Raw genomic sequence first — 19,868 nt, 5'->3', positions numbered from 1 at the left:
GGTGCTCAGGGCCACCTGTGAGCACAGGTGCCTTGACACCAACTAGACAGGAAATAGCAACAGCACCATGATCTGCCTGTTTCCACAATTTCCTCAAGGTAGGCTGGTATTAGAATATAGGAGAAATAGCAGTAGGGTAGCATTTTGTGAATCCAGGGATCCGGGGTCCTGGTTCAATCACAGAGAAGGTAAGAGCCATGACAAGGGGGAAGAGCTGAAGCCCAGTCCTCAAGGTCTCCAGCAGGGCAGGAAGAACTTTCAGGCCACTGCAGTTCGGGTTAGCAGGAGGAAACTAAGGCCCCCAGGGCACTGGGGTGCTCAGGCTCCTGGATAGAGAGGCATGACAGTCGGATCCGGGGATTCACACGAGTCAGGAAAGGGACCTCCCCACACTGGAATCGCTGTAGTCGAGGTGGTTCTGAGATGGGAAGAGAGGAAAACACGTGTCCTATGAGTGTGGTTTTTAGTCCTCGCCCACCATTCTCCTCCCCGACTCCTGAAATCCCCTATCAATCCCTCCTCCCTCTTCCTCTTGGGACCCATCTATCTACACCCCTGCCCTTCCACCCTTACCTAATGGGATGATCTTGGAGGGTTTCTTCTCAAGCTCAAAAGAAAGCACAATAGGGCGGAGGACAGAGAAACTGGTACACAGTGTCCAGAGGAAGAGGGTCAAGGGCTCATCAATCTTGGCTGAGGACTAGAAAGGGAAACTCGAGTTTGAACAGAACTCAAGTTTCTAAACGCTCTCTACCAAGCCCCCAGATTTTGGGTATCTGAGCCCCTGCCTCCCAGCCACATCTCACCCACCTCAGGTTGGGCTCCAGGGCCTGTGAATTGCAAGGCCACTGTCCCTGGCCCTCGAACAAGCTCGAGGAGGGAGGTCCACTCACTAGGACACAGTCCTAGTGCTGCTGCCACTTGATGATTTCTACAGGTCACCACAGCCTCGGCAGTCCCATCCTCCACCAGGAGCCTGGGGGCGGGGGTGGGGGATGGGGAGGAAATAGCAACTCTCACAGCGAACCCAGGTGGCCAGTCACCTGGACCCAACATGACTCCCTCTCCACATTTTCCAGTCGTTAGCTCCCTTTACTCTCATTCGTTGATTTGAAAATATTAAGCAATTCCCACAAGCCAGAAATTGTGCTAACACTGGGACAGCAGACACAAAGTCATGTAAGTGGTGGGACGGGCACCCACCTCGTGCTCTGCTCTCACCTGATGCTGGCCTGGCTTATAGATGTCTGAGTGGGGCAGGCAGGGCTCTGACGAGTACACCTTCCCTGGGATGAAGAAAGTGGTTGGGAAAATCCCCTGGATCCCATCACATCCCTCTGGCACCCTGCACCCAGCTCGGCCTGTTCCCTCTCATACCTGCGGGCAGATGCTGGTACAATGAGCACACACCCAGAGGAGCTGAAGGCTGAAGACCGAAACGACATGGCAAGAGGCAGTGGCCCGGAATGGGGCCTTCTCACCTTGCAGAAGTTCGGCTAGGTAGATGTGGGGCAGGGGGGCACTAAAGAGAGAAAGGGGTCAAGAAACAGCCAACAGGGTTCTAAAAGCAGAGTGCGTCTGGAAGGACTCAGCAGGCATATGGATGGGGACAGTAGTGGCTTCCGTGCTCTCCTGGAAGCCCCATGGCCCCCATTTTGACTTTTTTTTTTTTTTTTTAGTTTTTTGTTGCGCCGGGTCTTCATTACGGCACACGGGATCTTTAGTCACGGCATGCGGGCTCATAGTTGCGGCACGCGGGATCTTTAGTTGAAGCATACGGGATCTAGTTCCCTGACCAGGGATCGGACCAGGGATCAAACCCGAGCCCCCTGCATTGGGAACGCAGGGTCTTACCCACTGGACCACCAGGGAAGTCCCCCCATTTTGATTCTTGATCTCTGATTGTCCTCAGTTATTTCTCAGTCTTGAAAAACCAAGATGTTAGCCAAGAAAGATTTGTATTTTGGACTGAAAAGCCTTGAAAAGCCTAGAACGCTAAATCTTTCTGCGTAAAATGATAGGTACTGGACATCTTTTATTTGAAGCAGAGGAAATCCTTGCAACTCAACATATTTTGCTAGGAGTGGAGAAGACTGTAGTTATGGCAAAAATTCCAGATCCTGGAACAAGTATGGTATGCAGATGTGAAACTGTGAGGTTTAGGGACCGGGGCCTGGGCCACTGACCTGATTGTGGTATCTGGGGGAAAACTCAGGACCTGCACACAGGAAGACGACCGGAAACAACAGTAAACATTGTGGGATCTGCAGGGGGAGGAGGAAGAGTGATGAGGAGAAAGAAGTCAATGTGAGGTAGGAGCTGGGACTGCAGTACAGGCCAGGCCACTCCCCAGAGGGACATGCCCTAACCCGGGCTCTACTGGAGCAGAGGGAAGAATAAGGGAAGGACTGGTCTGGAACATCTCGTGGGGCAGAGGGCATAAACACCAGAGAAACACAGCAAACCTAATACCAAAGAGAAGGTGTCCATGCCACACACGTAGGGGCGAGCGTTCAAGAGAACCACATCAGTGGGAAGGGGAGGCAAGGACATCAACACAGATCTTCACCTGGAAACCTTTTTCTCTAGCTGGTTAAAGTAGACTCGGGCTCCTGGAAGAAGTCCCCGTGGGGGAGGCAAGTGTGGGTCTTCAATATATATGTCCAAGTGAGGGGGGAATTCGCAGTCGGCCGTCTCCAGAGCTACGGTGAGCTTCACACACCGTCTCGTGGCCCCAGAGCTCCCTACAGAAGGATAGGCGAGGGGTCAGTGGTCTCTCTCAGGATCACAAGGTCCCATCACTCAATTTCATACCTTTCCCCAAAAGAGGTGTCATTACCAGGCTTTATCCAGAGATGTGACAAAATCTCAGCTGAGAAAGACACCAAGGAATCTGTGAAACTGGAAGGTCAGAGAAATACAATGAGAATGGAGGCATAAGAAAGCAGAGAATGGAGTCAGATCCAAGGACAGAAAGGAGTTACAGTGTCTGCCAGAACATTATCTATGAGGCCCTGGAAAGCCTTGCACTGTCTCAAACCGCATGCTAAAAGTAACAGGGTTCATGGGAAAAGCAGGGTTGCGCAGATCACTCAAAACCCACACAGTCTTGCACCCAGAGGCCTCACCAAGAAACGCCCCAGCAAAGGTGAATCTCCACTTGCCTTTACACCTAGGATCTCGGTCAGTCCATCGTTCACAGCTTTGTATGCTGGGGCCCATGCCCACTCCCTTCAAATCATAGGTCCTTGAAAACTTTCACTTCTGATAGGGATCAGTTTTGTAAAAATTACACATGTAATCCAGTAGGGTGTTTGTTTGTTTGTTTACACGGGGGGGGGGGGAGTATCTCTGCAGCTTCTTCAACGGCACTGCAGCTACCCCAAAAAAGCCTACACGAGGAAAGTACAGCTGTTCCTGAAGCCATAAGCCAGCCACTTCTTGCACTGAAGGAAGGTTCTTCCCTAAAGCTTTTCAGCTTTGTCCTTGTTTTTTTGTTTCTTGTATTTCCTTTTATTGCTGAAGCTTTTCCTGAACTGTGAGAAAGCCTACTCAGTCATTTCAGAACAGTAACATACTGGGGGAAAATCAAGTGTGAAACACAACTTGCATCTTACACTGACATCATTCCTCTAGGAGCTAAATCACATGCAAGAAACACACACTGTAGCAGAGAATGGGCTGTTCATCCGACCCAACTACGGCAGAGGAAGAGAGAGCAGCTAGCTGGAGAAGCTGGTGGACATTTACTTGCCACTGAGCAGGTCAGTCAGCGAGGATTCAGGCAGTGCCCTGCTGATACCCAGCACCTCTGGGATGTCCTGGGAGCTCGCAAGTTCCAGGGTCCACTCATCCTGGACAGTGAGGCAGGACGCACAGCCAGCCAGCTCCGGAGGACGCTGTGATATGCAGGATGAACCATCCTCCTTGAACAACATTGGTGTCTGCCAGGAAATGGGGAGATGATTGTCTCTGAGTGTGTCCTGGTCCGGAGAGAGGTTCCTAACATACTACGACCCAGTTTTGTTTCCTCTCTGGAGCCTAGTGAAGGAAAGTGATCCAGACACAGACAGGCCTTCTATTTGATCTAAATCCACCCTTCTTCTAGGAGACCTAGAAGTTCCTCTCCAGACCCCAAGCCAAAACAAGCTCTCCGGGGAAGGGCATGGTGAACTAGGGCACTCACGGGAGGGCCAGGGACCACGAGTCGGTACACCTGCCCTGGGTGCAGGAACTCAAACCAGCGGACTGAGGAGCTCAGGAAGATGAGGAGAACCTGAGGGGAGAGCAGGGCCCCTCAGACAGGGGCTGGGGCACAGGAGGTCAGGTCCCAGGCCCCAGGCCTCAGTTTACCTTCTGATCTGAGTTTTCACCTTCCCTGGGCTCAGGTGGGCCCCATCCAGTTCCCTCCTTCCTCTGGGTGCCCCCAAGCCAGCTCCCTAACACAAGGAAGCTGAGGGTGGGCTTGGGCACCTCCGAACTGGCTCCTGGGGGGACACAGAAGTTCCTCTTCATCAGTGCCTCCTTGTGGGACAGCAAGAACAGCCGGCTCTGTCCTATGTGGGGACCCTCTGGCAGGGAGGGCTCTGTCTGAGGAGGCCTTGAGGAGGTGGCCGAGTGAAGGACGGGTCTGGGCACAGACAGGATCAGGGCATCAGCCAGAAGAATCTGGACATAGACTCTGTCGGGAGAGACAAGGAATAGGTTTCTTAGCGATGCAGGCACTGGATGTTGTGGGCCCCAGAGTTCTACCACCTGCACCGGGCCCTTCCCCTTCCCCTCAGGGACTCAGAGGACAGTCACCAGCCTAAGGACCAACCTGGCCTGCTTCTTCTGCATGAAGACTGTCATGCTCAGCTCCTTCCAGGAAGGGAAGGTGCTTCTGACATTCCTTTCTACGACCAACTGGAACCTCTCCGCCCGCACCAGGCAGCCTGGAGAAGAAAGTTTTCTACTTTGGCAAGAGGAGAGGATTGTGGGATGGGCAGTAAAGCCGACCGCCCTGCAGGTCTCACTGCCTGACTCAGGCCAGAGCTGCTCCCCTAACACAACGTGAAGGCCTAGGCCTGAGCCTCATCTTGGAGGAGTCATACCTCCAAGGAAGAAACCATTCCATCTGCATGGCCAACCCCAACCCTGGCCACCTAGGCTGAGAGGCCTTGATTCTACTTTCTCATAAATCCCTAAAACGCCTGTTCCGAGATCTGAAAAGCTTTCCTCTCTGGGGTTTCCCTGCCTACAAACCTCAATAAGCCCAAATAAGCCCCATTACTCTTCCACACTAAGAAGCTAAGAAATGGAAGTTGTCATCCTGGTTTGCCTAGGGAGGGAGAAGTGAATATTGGGAGTTGTAGTTCTGGCCGGGACCCCCTTGCTCCTTTACACCACCTGCCAATACCAGCCTCCTACACCTCCCGCCAGACTGGTTGATCAACAGAAGCCACTCCAGCATCTCTAGTAAATCCCAGCAGTGCTTTCTGCCAAGCCCCCAGTTCAGAGAACCTCTACCCCACCACCATCTCTCTCCACCTCTGAACTCCAAACCTATGAGCCCGGGGTCAGTGAGGGGCTGCGAGGGCTTGGCCAGGAGTAGGCAGGGGAGGGAACCGCTTTGGTCCTGAAGTCGCAGACAACCTTTACGAGATGAAGGCACCAGAATCCCAAGCAGAACCTACATGGAGATGAAGGCCGAGGCATCAAGTCTTATTAAACAGATATACTGGCCGAGGCATCAAGTTTTATTAAACAAATATACTGAGCATCTACCACGTGCCAGGCACTGTGTTAACTGTTAGAGCTACAAAGTGAACCACAAAAACATGGTCTGTGACCTCAAAGAATTTATATTGAAGTGAGGTAGACAGATGTGGAAAAAATGCACCTGCATTCACACATTTAGTAGCCAGAGAGAAAGTATACAAATCGAGGTTAGAGCTAGGAGACCATGGAGGACCTCCCAAGACATAACAAGGAGTTTGGGTTTGATTTTATACACACTGGTAGAAACAAGAGAAGCAGTTAAATTAAGAGAGTTTTATAATCGATGTTCAATTGTACCCCATCCCTTTCTAGGTGCTGCAAGAGAACGGATTAGAGGGGGCCAAGAAGAGGTGGAGTATTCTAGTGAGAAGGCTAGTGTAGTCAAAATGACAAGAAAGGACTACGGTAGTGGTAGTGAAAATGGCAAAAAGAGGAAGTCCCCTGAGCCCCGCTGGAAACGCACTTACTGGGGCCGGGTGGAAGGCAGAGGGCAGCAGACAGAGCCAGGACCAGGCCAGGCGCTGATTGAGTTGGCAACTGGGCAGGTGAGAAGCCTCTGGGAGGGGCAGAAGGGTCTTAGGGTCAAAGGAGGCCCAGGCCCTGGACTTCCCTTCCTCTTTCAGGGCGGCCAGTGTAGGGAAAGAGCAGGGGGTCTGCAGTCGAGCGTACTGTCAGAGAGAAGAGACATAAGATTATGTGTCCCCTGTGCCCGGGGTGTCCCCCAGGGCGTTAGCTCTGCCAACTCCATTCCCCCACATCCTCAGACCTTCTTCAGTGGACAGTGATGCGGCTCTTCAAGGATCTCGTTGTGTGTATTCCGACCGGGGCAGCCAGGTGGAACAAGAACCTCCAAGGTAGGGGCCAGGATTTGTAGTCCCAGGCTGGGGTTCCCAGGCGAGGAACGCTGCAGGAACTGGTGGTGTCTCAGCACATGGGGACACAGCCTTGGCCACGAAAAGAAGCGGAGTCACTTCCCCCAAAGACCCTGTCTCTCCCAGAATCTGGCTTTGCTGACAGAGGAAGTGTCCCACGCCCACCGCCTCCCCAGCCCAGACCCTTGTCCTCCTCACTTGCAGGCCAGCTCCTCCAGGGCCTTGGAGGCCCACAGGTAGAGGGGAAGTCCTAACTGATGTTCCCACACCAGCTGCTCGTACAGGGAGGCCCCAGGGGCTCGGTGGGAAGACTGAGTCTCAGGCATCAGACGAGAGAAGCCCTGAAGTAGAACGGCACCACGGAGGCAGGGGGCTAACATGGGCCTTCTCGTCCCCCCACCCATTGACTGCAGGAGGTGAACATCCTGGAGCTGGGGAGGCAGAAGGGAAAAAGCAACTCAGTGATCCCAGGCAGAGTTAAATGCAGTTTTCCACTGCCTGGGTCCCAGGAGAAATACAATTTCTCCTTTACAGGTTGTTTCCCTCCAGCCCCTTATGCCTCGCCTTCTATCACAAGCCGCTCCCCTGCGGTAAGGCTTCATCTCCCAGGAGCCTCACTCAGCCTTTCTGTGGGCCTGGGGGCTCCTGGCCAGCGGGGCCCTGGCTGCTCACCTGCACTTCAACTCCAGTTGGAAGGCCCTTCTGGAAAGGAGAGGCTCTGGATCTAACCGCTCCTCCCAGAGCCCCACTCTCTACTCCCTTCCGATCTGAGCTCTCGTCCAAATCATTCTTAACAAAAGCACCCCCACACCCCAACACACATTTACTATTTTTATAATCTTGCTGTAGAGGCGTCGACCTGCTGCAAAGAAGGACCAGCCCGTAAAGGTAAGACAAGCTACTGAAAGGGTCTCCTTCTGTCACCAGCCCTGGCCCCTCACATACCTCCAGACGGACTCCTGGTCGCACTACCCGCCTGAGGCCATGGAACTGCTGGTAGGCGAGGCAGAGCCCCAGCTGCCCGTCCAGCTCGTAGAGGCCCGCAGGCTGATTCAGCGTGCCAGTGACCATTCCCTGCAAAGAAGCCAAAGGGCCAGGTGATCCCTGTTCCCTTCCTCTTTGGAGACTGCCATGTTTCCCGCCCTTCGGGCTCAAGGATCTCTCCCTTATGCTCACCGTGTATGATAAGAGCCTGGAGTCCCGGACGAGACCGTCTGGACCTGGACCCTTCTTGTCTTGCGGATTGCTGAGTATGGGGAGTGGCTGGGGGCTGGTCTCCAAGGGGGCTCCTTCCAGCTCCAGTTCCAGCTCTTGCACATATTCTGGTTTCAGTGGCAAAAGCTGGGAGGAGGGACTGGTCATCCAAATCCGGTAACGGTGACCAGGGAGCTTGGACGCTCGCAGCTCCGTCAGCACATAGGCCTTATGAGGCCGAAGGGCTCGGTGCCACACCAGCTGGGCAGGGACCTGGCTTGTGTGGAAGCAGGCAACATGGTACGTGAGAGGCTTCCCATGACGCTGCCCCTCTGCCAGGGTCCCTTCCCATCACAATGTGACCCTCAAAGACCTACTCCTCGAGAGCCTTTCCTTGCCTCTTCATCTTCCCTGTTCGCCAATTAAATCTTAAGCGACAGAACTCTCAGGATCTCTCCCCTCTCACAGGAAATGGCAAATATTTCCTAATCCGTCCCCCAAGGCACAAACCATCCCTACAACTTTCTCCAAAATATATAAATATTCCTTTCAGAAAATTCTGCCCTTTCCCCATCCCACTCCAACATACAAACCAGCCATACAAACAACGTTCACTTATTTAATCAGTATGCACACGGTACATAAGCATCCCGTATTGGGACAGATGTTAAGGGAAATACCATAGACTTCTCTCATCTCCAACGTATTTCAAACCACGGGGAAACACAGACACAAACCCAAGTAATAACATGGAGCCATGTATGATCAAGTGGCAAAAACAATACACATCCGGTAAGGTTTCAGAGAAAGAAAGAGGTCAGGATGGGCTGGAATGATCAGGAAGGCCAAGTGAAAGAAGCTGAACTTGCCAGGGTCCTGAAGGCCATCTCTGCTTTGCTGAAGTAGAGACGAGAGAGAAGCGTGATTCAAGCAACAGGCAACAACACAGAAATGTTCAGAACCCAGAATGAGCAAGGCAGTGAAAACCCTGGCCAGGATGGAGGAGGAATGTCCTTGGCAGTTGCCAGAGACAAGATGGAAGGGCCGAGATGAAGAAAAAACCCAGAAATAACATGCTGAAGACTTTCAATCTTTCGGAAAGGGAGAGACATCCAACTAGGAAAATAAAAATGAACGGCAGAGGGTCTCATATGGAATGGAGAAAGGTGGTTGTTGAAGAAATTTAAGCAAAAGGAAAAAAGTTACATAGATGAGACCGTTAATAAATATAACAATCTTCTAGGGCATGTCCCTCCCAGAGCACGGCTGCCATTCTCAGGGGCTTCAAAACACACTGATGACTCTGGATACTTGAACTTCATAGTCCCCTATGCTCGGCTTCACAGACCCCCCATTTCTCTCTAAAACCAGCTGAGTACCACCAGTCGGACCTTGGACGTCACAACTCATCATAAGGTATTGCTAAGATTTCACTTAAGCTTACTGCTTATGCAAAACAAGTAGCTAATGATGGTTTGACTGAACACACGAATGAATGACTGAATACTATTGCTTCTGCTCTCCCCTGCTCCCCCTGGGCTCACTAGACTTCCTCTAACCTCTTACTAGGACCTCCCAATATTGCAGCCACTTCTCCTTTATTCAGACGTTGAGGTCCTTCCCTTCCTCTGTCCAAATGCCAGGATCTGAATACCTATCCCCTGAATCCTGCCCTTTTTACCCACACTTCACCCTTGAGTTTACAGCATCACAGCCTTCTTTCCTCAACTCTTCTTCTAAGGCAAAAACCCTACTGAGGAAGACAGACCCACACCACCCCAGGGCAAAACACTGACGCTAACCCTCTCCAGCTGCACCCCCGTCACTGCTTAGCGATCTCTTATCCTCAACTGCCTGGCACAGCAGTTTACCCTGAACCTTTACTCCTCTCTTCAGAGTTCAGTCTTTCTAGACATGACCTCACTCCTCTATCATGGAGGAGATTCACTGGGATCATCTAGAGTGACAGTATTTCGCCAATGTGTCTCTTCAGCAGCCTGTAAACAAACCAAGATCACTCCTCCCCTGACCTCCCAGACTTATTCCAAAGCCCATCTCTGCACCCTCACAGTGCCTTGTGCATGTGCATGTCTCTACCCCAGCACTTATGACCCTGAACAGTAATCACTGACTCACTTACCCGGCTGAGAGCTTCCAGAGGACAAGAGCCATCAACTTACTCAATTTTGTGCCTCTGAAATGACCAAAGCCCCTAGCATACAGCACATACTCAATAAAGGGCCAATCTTGGTACAGGTGATACTCCAGTCCCAGACAGCCCTCCCTCTCTTCTAGGGATTCAAATCATAGCCACCTTCAAGAACCAGATCGAGTCTAAACTCTCCCTCCTTAGGCTTCTCTCCACATAATAAACTCTAGCTAACCTGCTATAGCAGTTACAACTATACCACACACCTTGGAACTTACACACTGTTCTATATTATTCTCTGCTTGTTTTACAAATCAGTATGATATAAAATCTACAATAAGATTATAAACTACCCAAAGGCCTTGGCCTACTTTAGTTGCCCTGCAGAAATTCAAGTGCATTTCAGAGCTTTCTCCCTCAAATGAGCCAATCCTACCATGCCCAGAATTTTTGAATGCTCTAGGAGACTTAAAACATTCTAATGTAAACAATATACATAAGCTCCTCTTTAACCCAAAAGGAAAAAACAAGATTAGAAATTTGGGTGGTTTGTAAGCTTTTTTAGTTTCTTTATACTCTAATTACTGTTACTCCAGCTCATGACACACACAGATACAGGTAAGAATTCTTATAGTGCTAGCAAATTTCATAGTTTCCTTTTTCGATATGCATGTTAAAGAGCCCATTCATCCTTTAATTGGTTTGAATGCTTCTGAAACTTTATTCAGATAATTGTATAAATCATATAACAATAATCAGTATAAAAATGAATAACTTTAAAATCATACCCGGGGAGGGGAAGAAAAATCATACCAAGGACTTCCCTGGTGGTGCAGTGGATAAGACTCTGCACTCCCAATGTAGGGAGCCCAGGTTCGATCCCTAGTCGCACAGTGGATAAGACTCCGCACTCCCAATGTAGGGAGCCCAGGTTCGATCCCTGGTCAGGGAAGTAGATCCCACGTGCATGCCACAACTAAGAGTTTGCATGCCACAGCTAAGGAGCCCATGTGCTACAACTAAGGAGCTGGCAAGCCGCAACTAAAGAGCCCACCCTGCTGCAACTAAGACCCGGCACAACCAAATAAATACATACTTTAAAAATAATAATAATAAAAAATAAAATCGTACCAGTTGATGTAAAAAGACTCAACAATAAGTACCAAGTTTTACTAAAAGTACATGTATTTCATGTTTCAATGGTGTTAAGATAAATACTTTCCTTGCTCATTCTTCTAATGCAGGGGAAAAACAAGTGATTCTGGCAGGTTTTCAAAATGGGACACATGATACAAAAGTTGTCTCCTCGAATGAGCTGCACAGCAGGGAAGTCTAGTCCCCACGTCCTGTATGTAGGGAAGGCGTCACTCACACTGCTCCCTCAACAGCACTGTTCCAGAAACAACTCTCCCCAGCTGTCCTCCTTTCCTACCTGGTTCCTCCTATGATGTTATCTTTCCTATTAGGAGTTCGTACCCCCCTTCCACACCTCCACACCCCTGAATTGACCCTAATCCTCACCTGCACGATGATAGACACATGGCTGCCAACTGGGGATGATCCACCAAGAAACAGAATGAAGTAGGCTTTCTTTCGACTTTTCACCAGAGCGCTCAATCGAACCAGCTCCCCAGCAAGGTTTGGCTGCACATTTCTGTGCTTGCTTCTAAAAAAGGTAGAGAGAGAAGTCATTTTTATTTCTCTCTTTTTTTTTTCCCCTACAAATGCCTTCCTTTCCACTATAATCTAGTAGTGATGTAAAATTTCCATAGCCCAAAGCCATTGTTCTAAAAACCTCCTTCAGGGCTTCCCTGGTGGCGCAGTGGGTGAGAGTCCGCCTGCCAATGCAGGGGACACAGGTTCGTGCCCCGGTCCGGGAAGATCCCACACGCCGCGGAGCGGCTGGGACCGTGGGCCATGGCCGCTGAGCCTGCGCGTCTGGAGCCTGCGCCCCGCAACGGGAGAGGCCACAGCAGTGAGAGACCCACGTACCGCAAAAAAAAAAAAAAACCTCCTTCAAACTCTACCTGCCCTTAGATAAGGCAAACTTCCCTTGAAGAATCTGACTCTTAACTTTCTGAGAGGCCCCATTGTTCCCCTGATTTGGAACATTCCATCTATATTACTCTCAATGCCTTTCTTTCCCTCCTTCCACTGACCCACCATCATCATCCCAGTTTTACAGTGCTGCCTCCTCCCCTACACGGAAGAATTACCTGTGCCTGAGCAGGTGGGAAGCCATCTCTGGGTAGAGAACAGGGATGGGGGTAAGGGGGCCAGGACTGACGGTCAAGGGAAACACTGGCACAGCGGCACCCCAGAGCTCCAAGTGCCCTTCTCCTGAGGACTTCATTGCAGGAGGGAGGTAACTCCAGCTGGGGAACAGAAAGAGATGGCCCAACCAAGAAAGGTCCAGATCTATGAGCTAGAAAAGACCAAGGGCAAGGATTAATCAGGACCCTAGCATCCAGTCCACCCCCCCTCCATCTTTGTTCCCTCAGAGACTTAATTGTCTTGCTCCCTAGACACCATTCTTATTAGTATCTGAGGGATCTGACTGCCCCCTTCCTACTCACCTCACAGCCCAGGGTACCAGTGTTATCTCTTATATAGAGGCTTCCATTCCTGCACTCTTGTTCCAAGTCCCCTGATAGGTCTGTTAGTGTCCCTAAAAGTATCAGCCGTTCCCGGGGCAGGGGGACGCCATGTGGTCCAGCCTCTTTGGCCCAAGCCTGGTATGCGGTACTGCTCCAGGACAAGTGGCTGCAGCATGGGAGACGTTGGTGGGTCCTGAGGTCCTTTACTGAGACAAAGCTGCAGAGTGAAGGGAACAGAGGTTTTGTAAAGCTATGTTCAAGCCTAGGAATTTTATCCTCAACCCCAACAAATCCCCCAAGATCCCAAGGAAAGATCAATGGGGAACCTGGACTAAGAAAGTTTGATGGATTGAAAAAACTGGGAGTGAGGGCCTAAGAAAATGAGGATGGGGTCTGGGTCCAAACACTGGGTAGTACCTAGGGAAGGCAGGAAGAAAGTCTGTGCTGAGTCATATCTTGAACAAGACAGTGCCACAGAGAGGACCCAGAGAAATGGAGTGGGAATGTAAGAGCAGCCTGAGGAGATGAGCATGTGGGGAGAACATTTTAGAGACAACACAAACTGCTCCCCTGACGGCATCTCAGCTCTCAGCTCCACAGAGAACTTCAGTGGGGGCACTAAGGCATCTGCCTAATGGCTCAACCTCATTGGCCCCAGCCAGGTTTCCTTCCTAGTCTGGAGTATCACAGTACTAGAGACTGGCTGGGAAGCCGAGGCTGAGGTGGGAGTTGATAATACAAGCTCCCAAATCTCAAGAGATGTTTGAGATCAACCATTCTTAAGCAAAGTGCCGCAACACTGCTGAGTCACTACCAATTGTGAGGTATATCGCAGAGAATGTGATACAAGTTAAATTATCAAAGTTGTGATAGATTCACATTTTTGTAATACCATTATTACATTCCCACGGTTTTTTCACTCACTTCTACTCCCATGGTTTTTTCAGCGGAAAAGAAACAGGATAAGGTTACAAAACATGACAATTTATCCTCCTTGTTGCACTCATGAACATAAGCCACATGTGAGTGCTAAAGATTAGAAATGCTGTTCTAGATGGCCCACTCCCCTTCCACATCTGCCTCATTCTTCCCCAGTGACTTCAGAGCAGATAAAAGGCAACGACAGAAACTAACATCGTTGCACCCCTGCTATACACATACCGTACTGGGTCCATTTACGCTCAATACTGCATTGAATCTTCACCAAAAACCCCTGGAAACACACCAATGAGGAAATTTACAGAGGTTCAGGTACACAGTGGTGTAGGTGGCAAAGCCAGGTATGTCTCACTCAAAAGTCTTTTTGTCTTTCCCTACTTCTATAAAAGCCTAGGAAAAAACAACTGGAGGGAACCATGCCTTTACCCTAGGCACCTTCAGGACAGAAAACAGTAAGGATAGGGGTCACTTTTCTCAGATTCTTCAGGGTTTGGGTCAGGAAACTGAAGGTGATAACTGCAGACCTTCTGCATGGGCCACTGCCCTCTAACTTTCAAGGCCACCACAGTACCTGGCACACAGCAGGCACTCAGTGAAGGGAAATGGAAAAATTAATGAATATTTATACCTGTCAAATAATTTTTACTGTATCCTCATCCACCATCTTCTACATATTGCGCTATCTAGTCTACATTTATCCTGAAGAATAACAAGAAACTTAAACAGGTTGCAAGTTTTCTAAAAATTGCTGACTTACCACTTTTCAATTATTCTTTTTGGATTTTCAGTTATTATTGGGAAATAACAAAATAAACAAAGCTAAACAGATTTCTACCTTTTTTAAAAAAAGAACAAACAGTGATATGTTTATTCACGTAACAATACCGTACGGCAGTTAAAATAAATGACCTAGGGCTTTCCTGGTGGCGCAGCGGTTGAGAGTCCACCTGCCGATGCAGGGGACGCGGGTTCGTGCCCCGGTCTGGGAAGATCCCACATGCCGCAGAGCAGCTAGGCCCGTGAGACATGGCTGCTGGGCCTGCGCATCCAGAGCCTGTGCTCCGCAACGGGAGAAAGACCTAGAGCTATCAATGTGAATAAATTTCAGAAGCATAATGTTAAGCACAAAAAAGCAAACTGCAGAGGATATACAAGGTATGGTACCGTTTATACAAAGTCTAAAGGTATGTAAAACTACTGTATATTGCTTAGGGATAGATGCATGGATAGAAAAAAATATAAAGATATTCACAAGAATGATATACCCTCATACTCCAGATACTAGTTACTTCTATGAGGAGGTAAGCAGGTTTCTTTTTGCAGAACTTTTCGGAGCCTTTAACATGTCAATGAGCCTCATGATTCTCCTAGAGAAGTTTATCTTATGCAATGTCTCTCAAACTTATTTGGCCATGGAACCCTTTTCCTGTAGTACTTTATTAACATTGCCTAGAACGGTTTAGGAATGGTAGTATAGTATTACAAAGGACAAAAACAGGGCTTCCCTGGTGGTGCAGTGGTTGAGAATCTGCCTGCTAATGCAGGAGACACGGGTTCGAGCCCTGGTCTGGGAAGATCCCACATGCCACGAAGCAACTAAGCCCGTGAGCCACAACTACTAAGCCTGCGCGTCTGGAGCCTGTGCTCCGCAACAAGAGAGGCCGCGATAGTGAGAGGCCCGCGCACTGCGATGAAGAGTGGCCCCCACTTGCCACAACTAGAGAAAGCCCTTGCACAGAAATGAAGACCCAACACAGCCCCAAATAAATAAATTAATTAATTTTTAAAAAAAGGACAAAAACAAAACAAAACAAAAAAACACCTTCAGAAGACTCAAACTCAGGTCTTTCAAAATCAACGATCTACACTTGCTGAAGTCACAGTGTGTATCTTAGTTTCCTAATGCACAAAATGAAATAGTATCAGCCTCTCTCCCCACTTTGAGGGTTCTTTTTCCATATTTTCTTTCTATCTTCTCACGCCCCTCTCCTTGTCTCTAAACTTGACTTGAGCCAATTAAGGAGAACTACAAGAAAAGGAAAGCAGCTTGATGGAGAATGAGAAAGACTGGCAGAAAGGGTTTTCTTTAGACCACCTTTTCCTCCCCTTAAGTTTCCCCTTACTCAACTCAAATAAGTCCTTCCTTTTCAATCCCAAATTTAACTTTCCTGGGAACCCCACTTCTCCTTACCTGTAGCTGAGGGGCAGTGTTAAACCCTGGTTCCTTCCCTGGGACAACCAGATAGTCTTCACACAGTCAATTACCAACTGAGTCAACTGGACATCAGGCTCCTTGCCAGGTGGACACAGGGTCTCTTCGATGAAGGCCTGGGCAGCCTCAAGCCAGGCTTGCTCCTGAGGAAAGTGAAGCGAGTTCAAACACATTCCTGACCATCTTGCCCACCAAGGAAACTGGGGAATAATAAAGGAATAGATTTTTTTTTTTTTTTTTTTTTTTTTAAATCAGGAGGGAGGACTTCCCTGGTGGCACAATGGTTAAGAATCTACCTACAGATGCAGGGGACATGGGTTCGATCCCTGGTCCTGGAAGATCCCACACGCCGCGGAGCAACTAAGCCTGTGTGCTACAACTACTGAGTCTGCGCTCTAGAGCCTGTGAACCACAACTACTGAGCCCACACACCACAACTACTGAAGCCTGGGTGCCTAGAGCCTATGCTCTGCAATAAGAGAAGCCCCCGCACTGCAACGAAGAGTAGCCCCCGCTCACCACAACTAGAGAAAGCCTGCGTGCAACAACAAAGACCCAACGCAGCCAAAAAAGAAACAAATCAAGCGGGAAAAAAATGAAGATGTAAAGTAAAGCAGTTTAGAGCTTGAAGAAACCTTAGAAGTCTTAGTTTAGCCAATCAACTTAGACAACTGGCCATCTAGCTTTGGTCTTGCCTCTTTCTTTAACAAACCTGTACCAATCCTTAAAGTGCTCAATTAGAATAAATATTCCTTGTGAACTCTTCTTTGAGCATCCCTGGCAGAATGCTGCTCCCTCCTTGGAGCTCCCACAGTACCTTGCACATGGAGCAATGACCACCAGATATAGTGGCAGCCCACCTTCTATGGGGTCTGATTCTAAAGCCAGCAAGTTGAAAAACAAGACTGGTCTAAGGTCACTCTCAAAAAAAATCCTTTAAATTGCTCATAAGGAATAGTACATAACACTGTACAGTAATATGTATATGAAAATGGAAATGTGCCTAATAATAGACGTTACATAAAAGGACATAAGCAGAGCATAATTTTTAATCATCCCCCTCTTTTTTTAGTGAAGTGTATACATTTGAATGCCTATAAGCTAAATATATATGAGATACAATCCCACTGGAATTGTTTCCTGTTCTGTCTTTGTAGCTAAGATGTGGGCTTCCTAAGGAGGACAGGAACCATCTTTGTATGTGTACCACATTCTGGGGACATAGTAGTCTTTATACATAGATAACTCTAGGGGAGGGGGCCAGTTCAGCCTACTCCTAGTGCTAAGCAGATTTTAAAATTCCGACAGAGTTCAACAATACTTAATGACCTTTACCCTTCTTGATCCCCAGTGATAATTCAAAACCATTATAGCTCTATCCCTGTTCCTCCAGTGCTCCTCCAGTCACTCCTCCACATCCAGTTAACCTTTAGCAGCTTGAAAACAGCTTGAAAAACCAGTGTTCAAGTTCTAGATGACTTCAGTGTCCTTGTGGATGGCCCTATCATTGACCTTCACCTTCACCCCATCTCAGTCAAACACTCTTGTTCATGGTCAATGTTGTCAAAATTGGACCAGGTTATCACTCAGAACTGCCCACCAACATCAGACTCCCACACTTTTTGCCTTCCTCTCTTGATCTTCTCTTTTAGCTCCTATTCCTGAGGACCTGTCCATTGGCACACTGAATACTACTGTTTCTCAAAGTGGTACTGATGCCTCAGAATCACCAAAGTTCTGTTTAAAATGCAAATGATATTTAGGCGATCCCGTCTATTGACTGAGAACCCAGGAGTGGGTGGGGTGGGGGGAGTTAGCTCCAGAGTGTGTTTTGAACTTGGGTCTTGTGTAGGGAAAGGAAGAAGTGAAAGAAGACATCCACATTTAATGGCAGAACTATTCGGTTGAGGGTGCTATTTGCCAAGTTAGTGAATATTGGAAGAGAGGTGGATTTTCTGAAAAGCTCAGTGTTGTTGGGCATATGTGGCGCCTGTAGGTTGGCCAGATGGAGAATCTGGCAGGCAGATGGATATAACTAAAGCTCAGGAGAGAGATCACAGCCAAAGTGGAGATTTAGGAAAAACCAGCATCTATCACTGGCTATTAAAGCCATGCAGTCAGTGGATGAGGTCGAGAATAAAGTGTACAGTGTTCTCAAACTTCGGCGTATATCAGTATTAAACTGGGGAGCTTACCTAATTTAGATTTTATCTCCTCAGTATCTCTTTACTGTTTTCACCTCTGGAACCTCAACATTGCTGCCATGGTCGGGGTCACTACCATCTCTTACTACACTTAAACCACAGCGTTCTGATACTCTCTAGTCCAGGGGTCCCCAACTCCCGGGCCATGGACCGGTACCGGTCGGTGGCCTGTTAGGAACCAGGCAGCACAGGAGGAGGTGAGCAGCAGGCGGTGAGCAAGCGAAGCTTCATCTGTATTTACAGCCACTCCGCAACGCTCGCATTAAAGGCTGAGCTCCGCCTCCTTTCAGAGCAGCGATGGCTGAGCTCCGCCTCCTTTCAGAACAGCGATGGCATTAGATTCTCATAGAAGCGAGAACCCTACTGTGACCTGCGCATGTGAGGGATCTAGGCTGTGCGCTCCTTATGAGAATCTAACGCCTGATGATCTGAGGTGGAGCTAAGGCAGTGACGCTAGCGCTGGGGAGTAGCTGCAAAAACAAATTATCATTAGCAGAGAGGTTTGACTGCATAGAGACCAGAATAAATCAATGTGCTTGAATCATCCCGAAACCATCCCCCCCAAAAAAGAAACTGTCTTCCACGAAACCGGTCCCAGGTGCCAAAAAGGTTGGGGACCACCGCAGTCCACTCTCTACTCTGCTACCTCAGGAAACGAAAACAAAACTTATCCAGTCTTTTGCTTAAAACCCTTCAATAACTCCCAATTACCCTCCGGTTGAAATCACTGCCTACCAAGACTTACGAGACTGTCACCTTTGACCCCTCCACCACCACCCAGCTGAACTTTTTGAGTTTTTCAAAGACACCTGCTCTGTCTCTTGCCTTTGAACATGTTTTTTGCCTCCGCCTTGAAACCTCTTTTAGCGCTTTTTTTTTTTTTTTTTCCTTGCTAACTCCTGCACGTACTTCGGGTCTCAGAAGCTTTTCCAGATTATCGGTTACCCCTTTCCCATACAGCTGCGTCAGAGGTCTCCCCCAGGAATTCACAGCCCCACAGTTAGCCGTTCGTCTGCTCCTGGCTTCCCACTGGGCTTGAAGCCTAAAGAGTGGACAGAGGTGTCTTTATGGTTCACTGCCGGAGCCACAGCCATGATGGAATAAATATAATCGCAGAACCAGTGAGAGGGGCGGGACGAAGAGTCTCACCGTCCCCCCTCTCCTGGGGGCGGCCAGCTAAGTCAGGGAGGCAAAGAAGCAAGGTGGAGCTTACAGGAGCAGAAAGAAAATATGGGACAGGCAAGAAAAAAGGGACGAGGGACAGAGAACAGCACTCACGGAGGCAGAAGCCTCAGCCCGGCAGGCCGCCATGATGCTCCGGCGACTCCACCCCCGGGAAAGCGCGCCGAGGCTCGAAGGCGGGCTGGTCCGTGACGTCATCGGAGGGCGCCCCCCTGGCTCCACCTCCGACTTCTCCCCATTCAGCGTCAGGACCTCTCTGCCCAACTGCCACTTCTGTCTCCGACTCTGGCACTCTGACTCTGGCACTCCGACTCTGGCACCCGACTCTGGCACCCCCACCCTCTTCCCCAGTGATATCCTGTCTGGTATCCGTGGGGTGGGGGAGCTCAGGAGCTCAAACACAGCCGTTCTAGCTGGTAATTCCTATGCATCTTTCCATCTCCCTGATTCTGCCAGGCAGAGAGAAGTGTTTCCTCCTTAATGCAGCACATCATTCATACTTGCTTTATGGCCTTAACTTATTGCTGTAATTGTTTAACTATTTTCCCCACTTGGCTGTGAGTACCTAAAAGCTTTATTCTATTCTTCTTTGTATTTGGTGCCTAGAACAGTGCTTGTTGTTAAATAAGAACTTGATAAATTTTTGTGGATCTACTAATAAAAGCCTCTGCTCTCCCTAATTTAGTCAACCAACCAATCAATCTATGGCTTAATAGGCAGTGGAGTGCACAGAATTCATGCAACTATGTGTCAGGCACT

At 49.1% G+C, this 19,868-nt stretch overlaps 1 protein-coding gene across 2 annotated transcripts in view; it reads right to left on the bottom strand.

The window, feature by feature from the left end:
• Nucleotides 1-19,238, bottom strand: part of CTC1 (CST telomere replication complex component 1) — a gene marked incomplete at its 5' end in the record, with an annotated part of 19,330 nt that extends 92 nt beyond the window's left edge. Inside the window, 23 exons of one of the 2 annotated variants that reach the window (XM_079724971.1) lie at nt 1-418; nt 574-700; nt 811-976; nt 1,222-1,286; nt 1,378-1,522; nt 2,187-2,264; nt 2,570-2,744; nt 2,840-2,901; nt 3,751-3,944; nt 4,187-4,276; nt 4,354-4,681; nt 4,820-4,934; nt 5,545-5,671; nt 6,228-6,428; nt 6,527-6,704; nt 6,831-7,063; nt 7,578-7,706; nt 7,809-8,099; nt 11,497-11,641; nt 12,192-12,400; nt 12,552-12,789; nt 15,703-15,866; nt 19,206-19,238. The exon at nt 1-418 is cut by the window's left edge and continues 92 nt beyond it. In XM_079724971.1, the coding sequence (XP_079581097.1) occupies nt 279-418; nt 574-700; nt 811-976; nt 1,222-1,286; nt 1,378-1,522; nt 2,187-2,264; nt 2,570-2,744; nt 2,840-2,901; nt 3,751-3,944; nt 4,187-4,276; nt 4,354-4,681; nt 4,820-4,934; nt 5,545-5,671; nt 6,228-6,428; nt 6,527-6,704; nt 6,831-7,063; nt 7,578-7,706; nt 7,809-8,099; nt 11,497-11,641; nt 12,192-12,400; nt 12,552-12,789; nt 15,703-15,866; nt 19,206-19,238 (3,633 nt within the window). In that variant the 3' untranslated portion in view covers nt 1-278. Of the gene's footprint in view, nt 419-573; nt 701-810; nt 977-1,221; nt 1,287-1,377; nt 1,523-2,186; nt 2,265-2,569; nt 2,745-2,839; nt 2,902-3,750; nt 3,945-4,186; nt 4,277-4,353; nt 4,682-4,819; nt 4,935-5,544; nt 5,672-6,227; nt 6,429-6,526; nt 6,705-6,830; nt 7,064-7,577; nt 7,707-7,808; nt 8,100-11,496; nt 11,642-12,191; nt 12,401-12,551; nt 12,790-15,702; nt 16,536-19,205 lie in introns of those variants that run through there. The other variant, XM_079724972.1, reaches the window with a different exon arrangement.
• Between the last annotated feature and the right edge of the window lie 630 nt (nt 19,239-19,868).

The sequence above is a fragment of the Hyperoodon ampullatus genome, assembly GCF_949752795.1.
Source record: "Hyperoodon ampullatus genome assembly, chromosome: 19".
Lineage (NCBI taxonomy): Eukaryota > Metazoa > Chordata > Mammalia > Artiodactyla > Ziphiidae > Hyperoodon > Hyperoodon ampullatus.
This window is presented reverse-complemented; position numbering and strand designations above follow the sequence as displayed.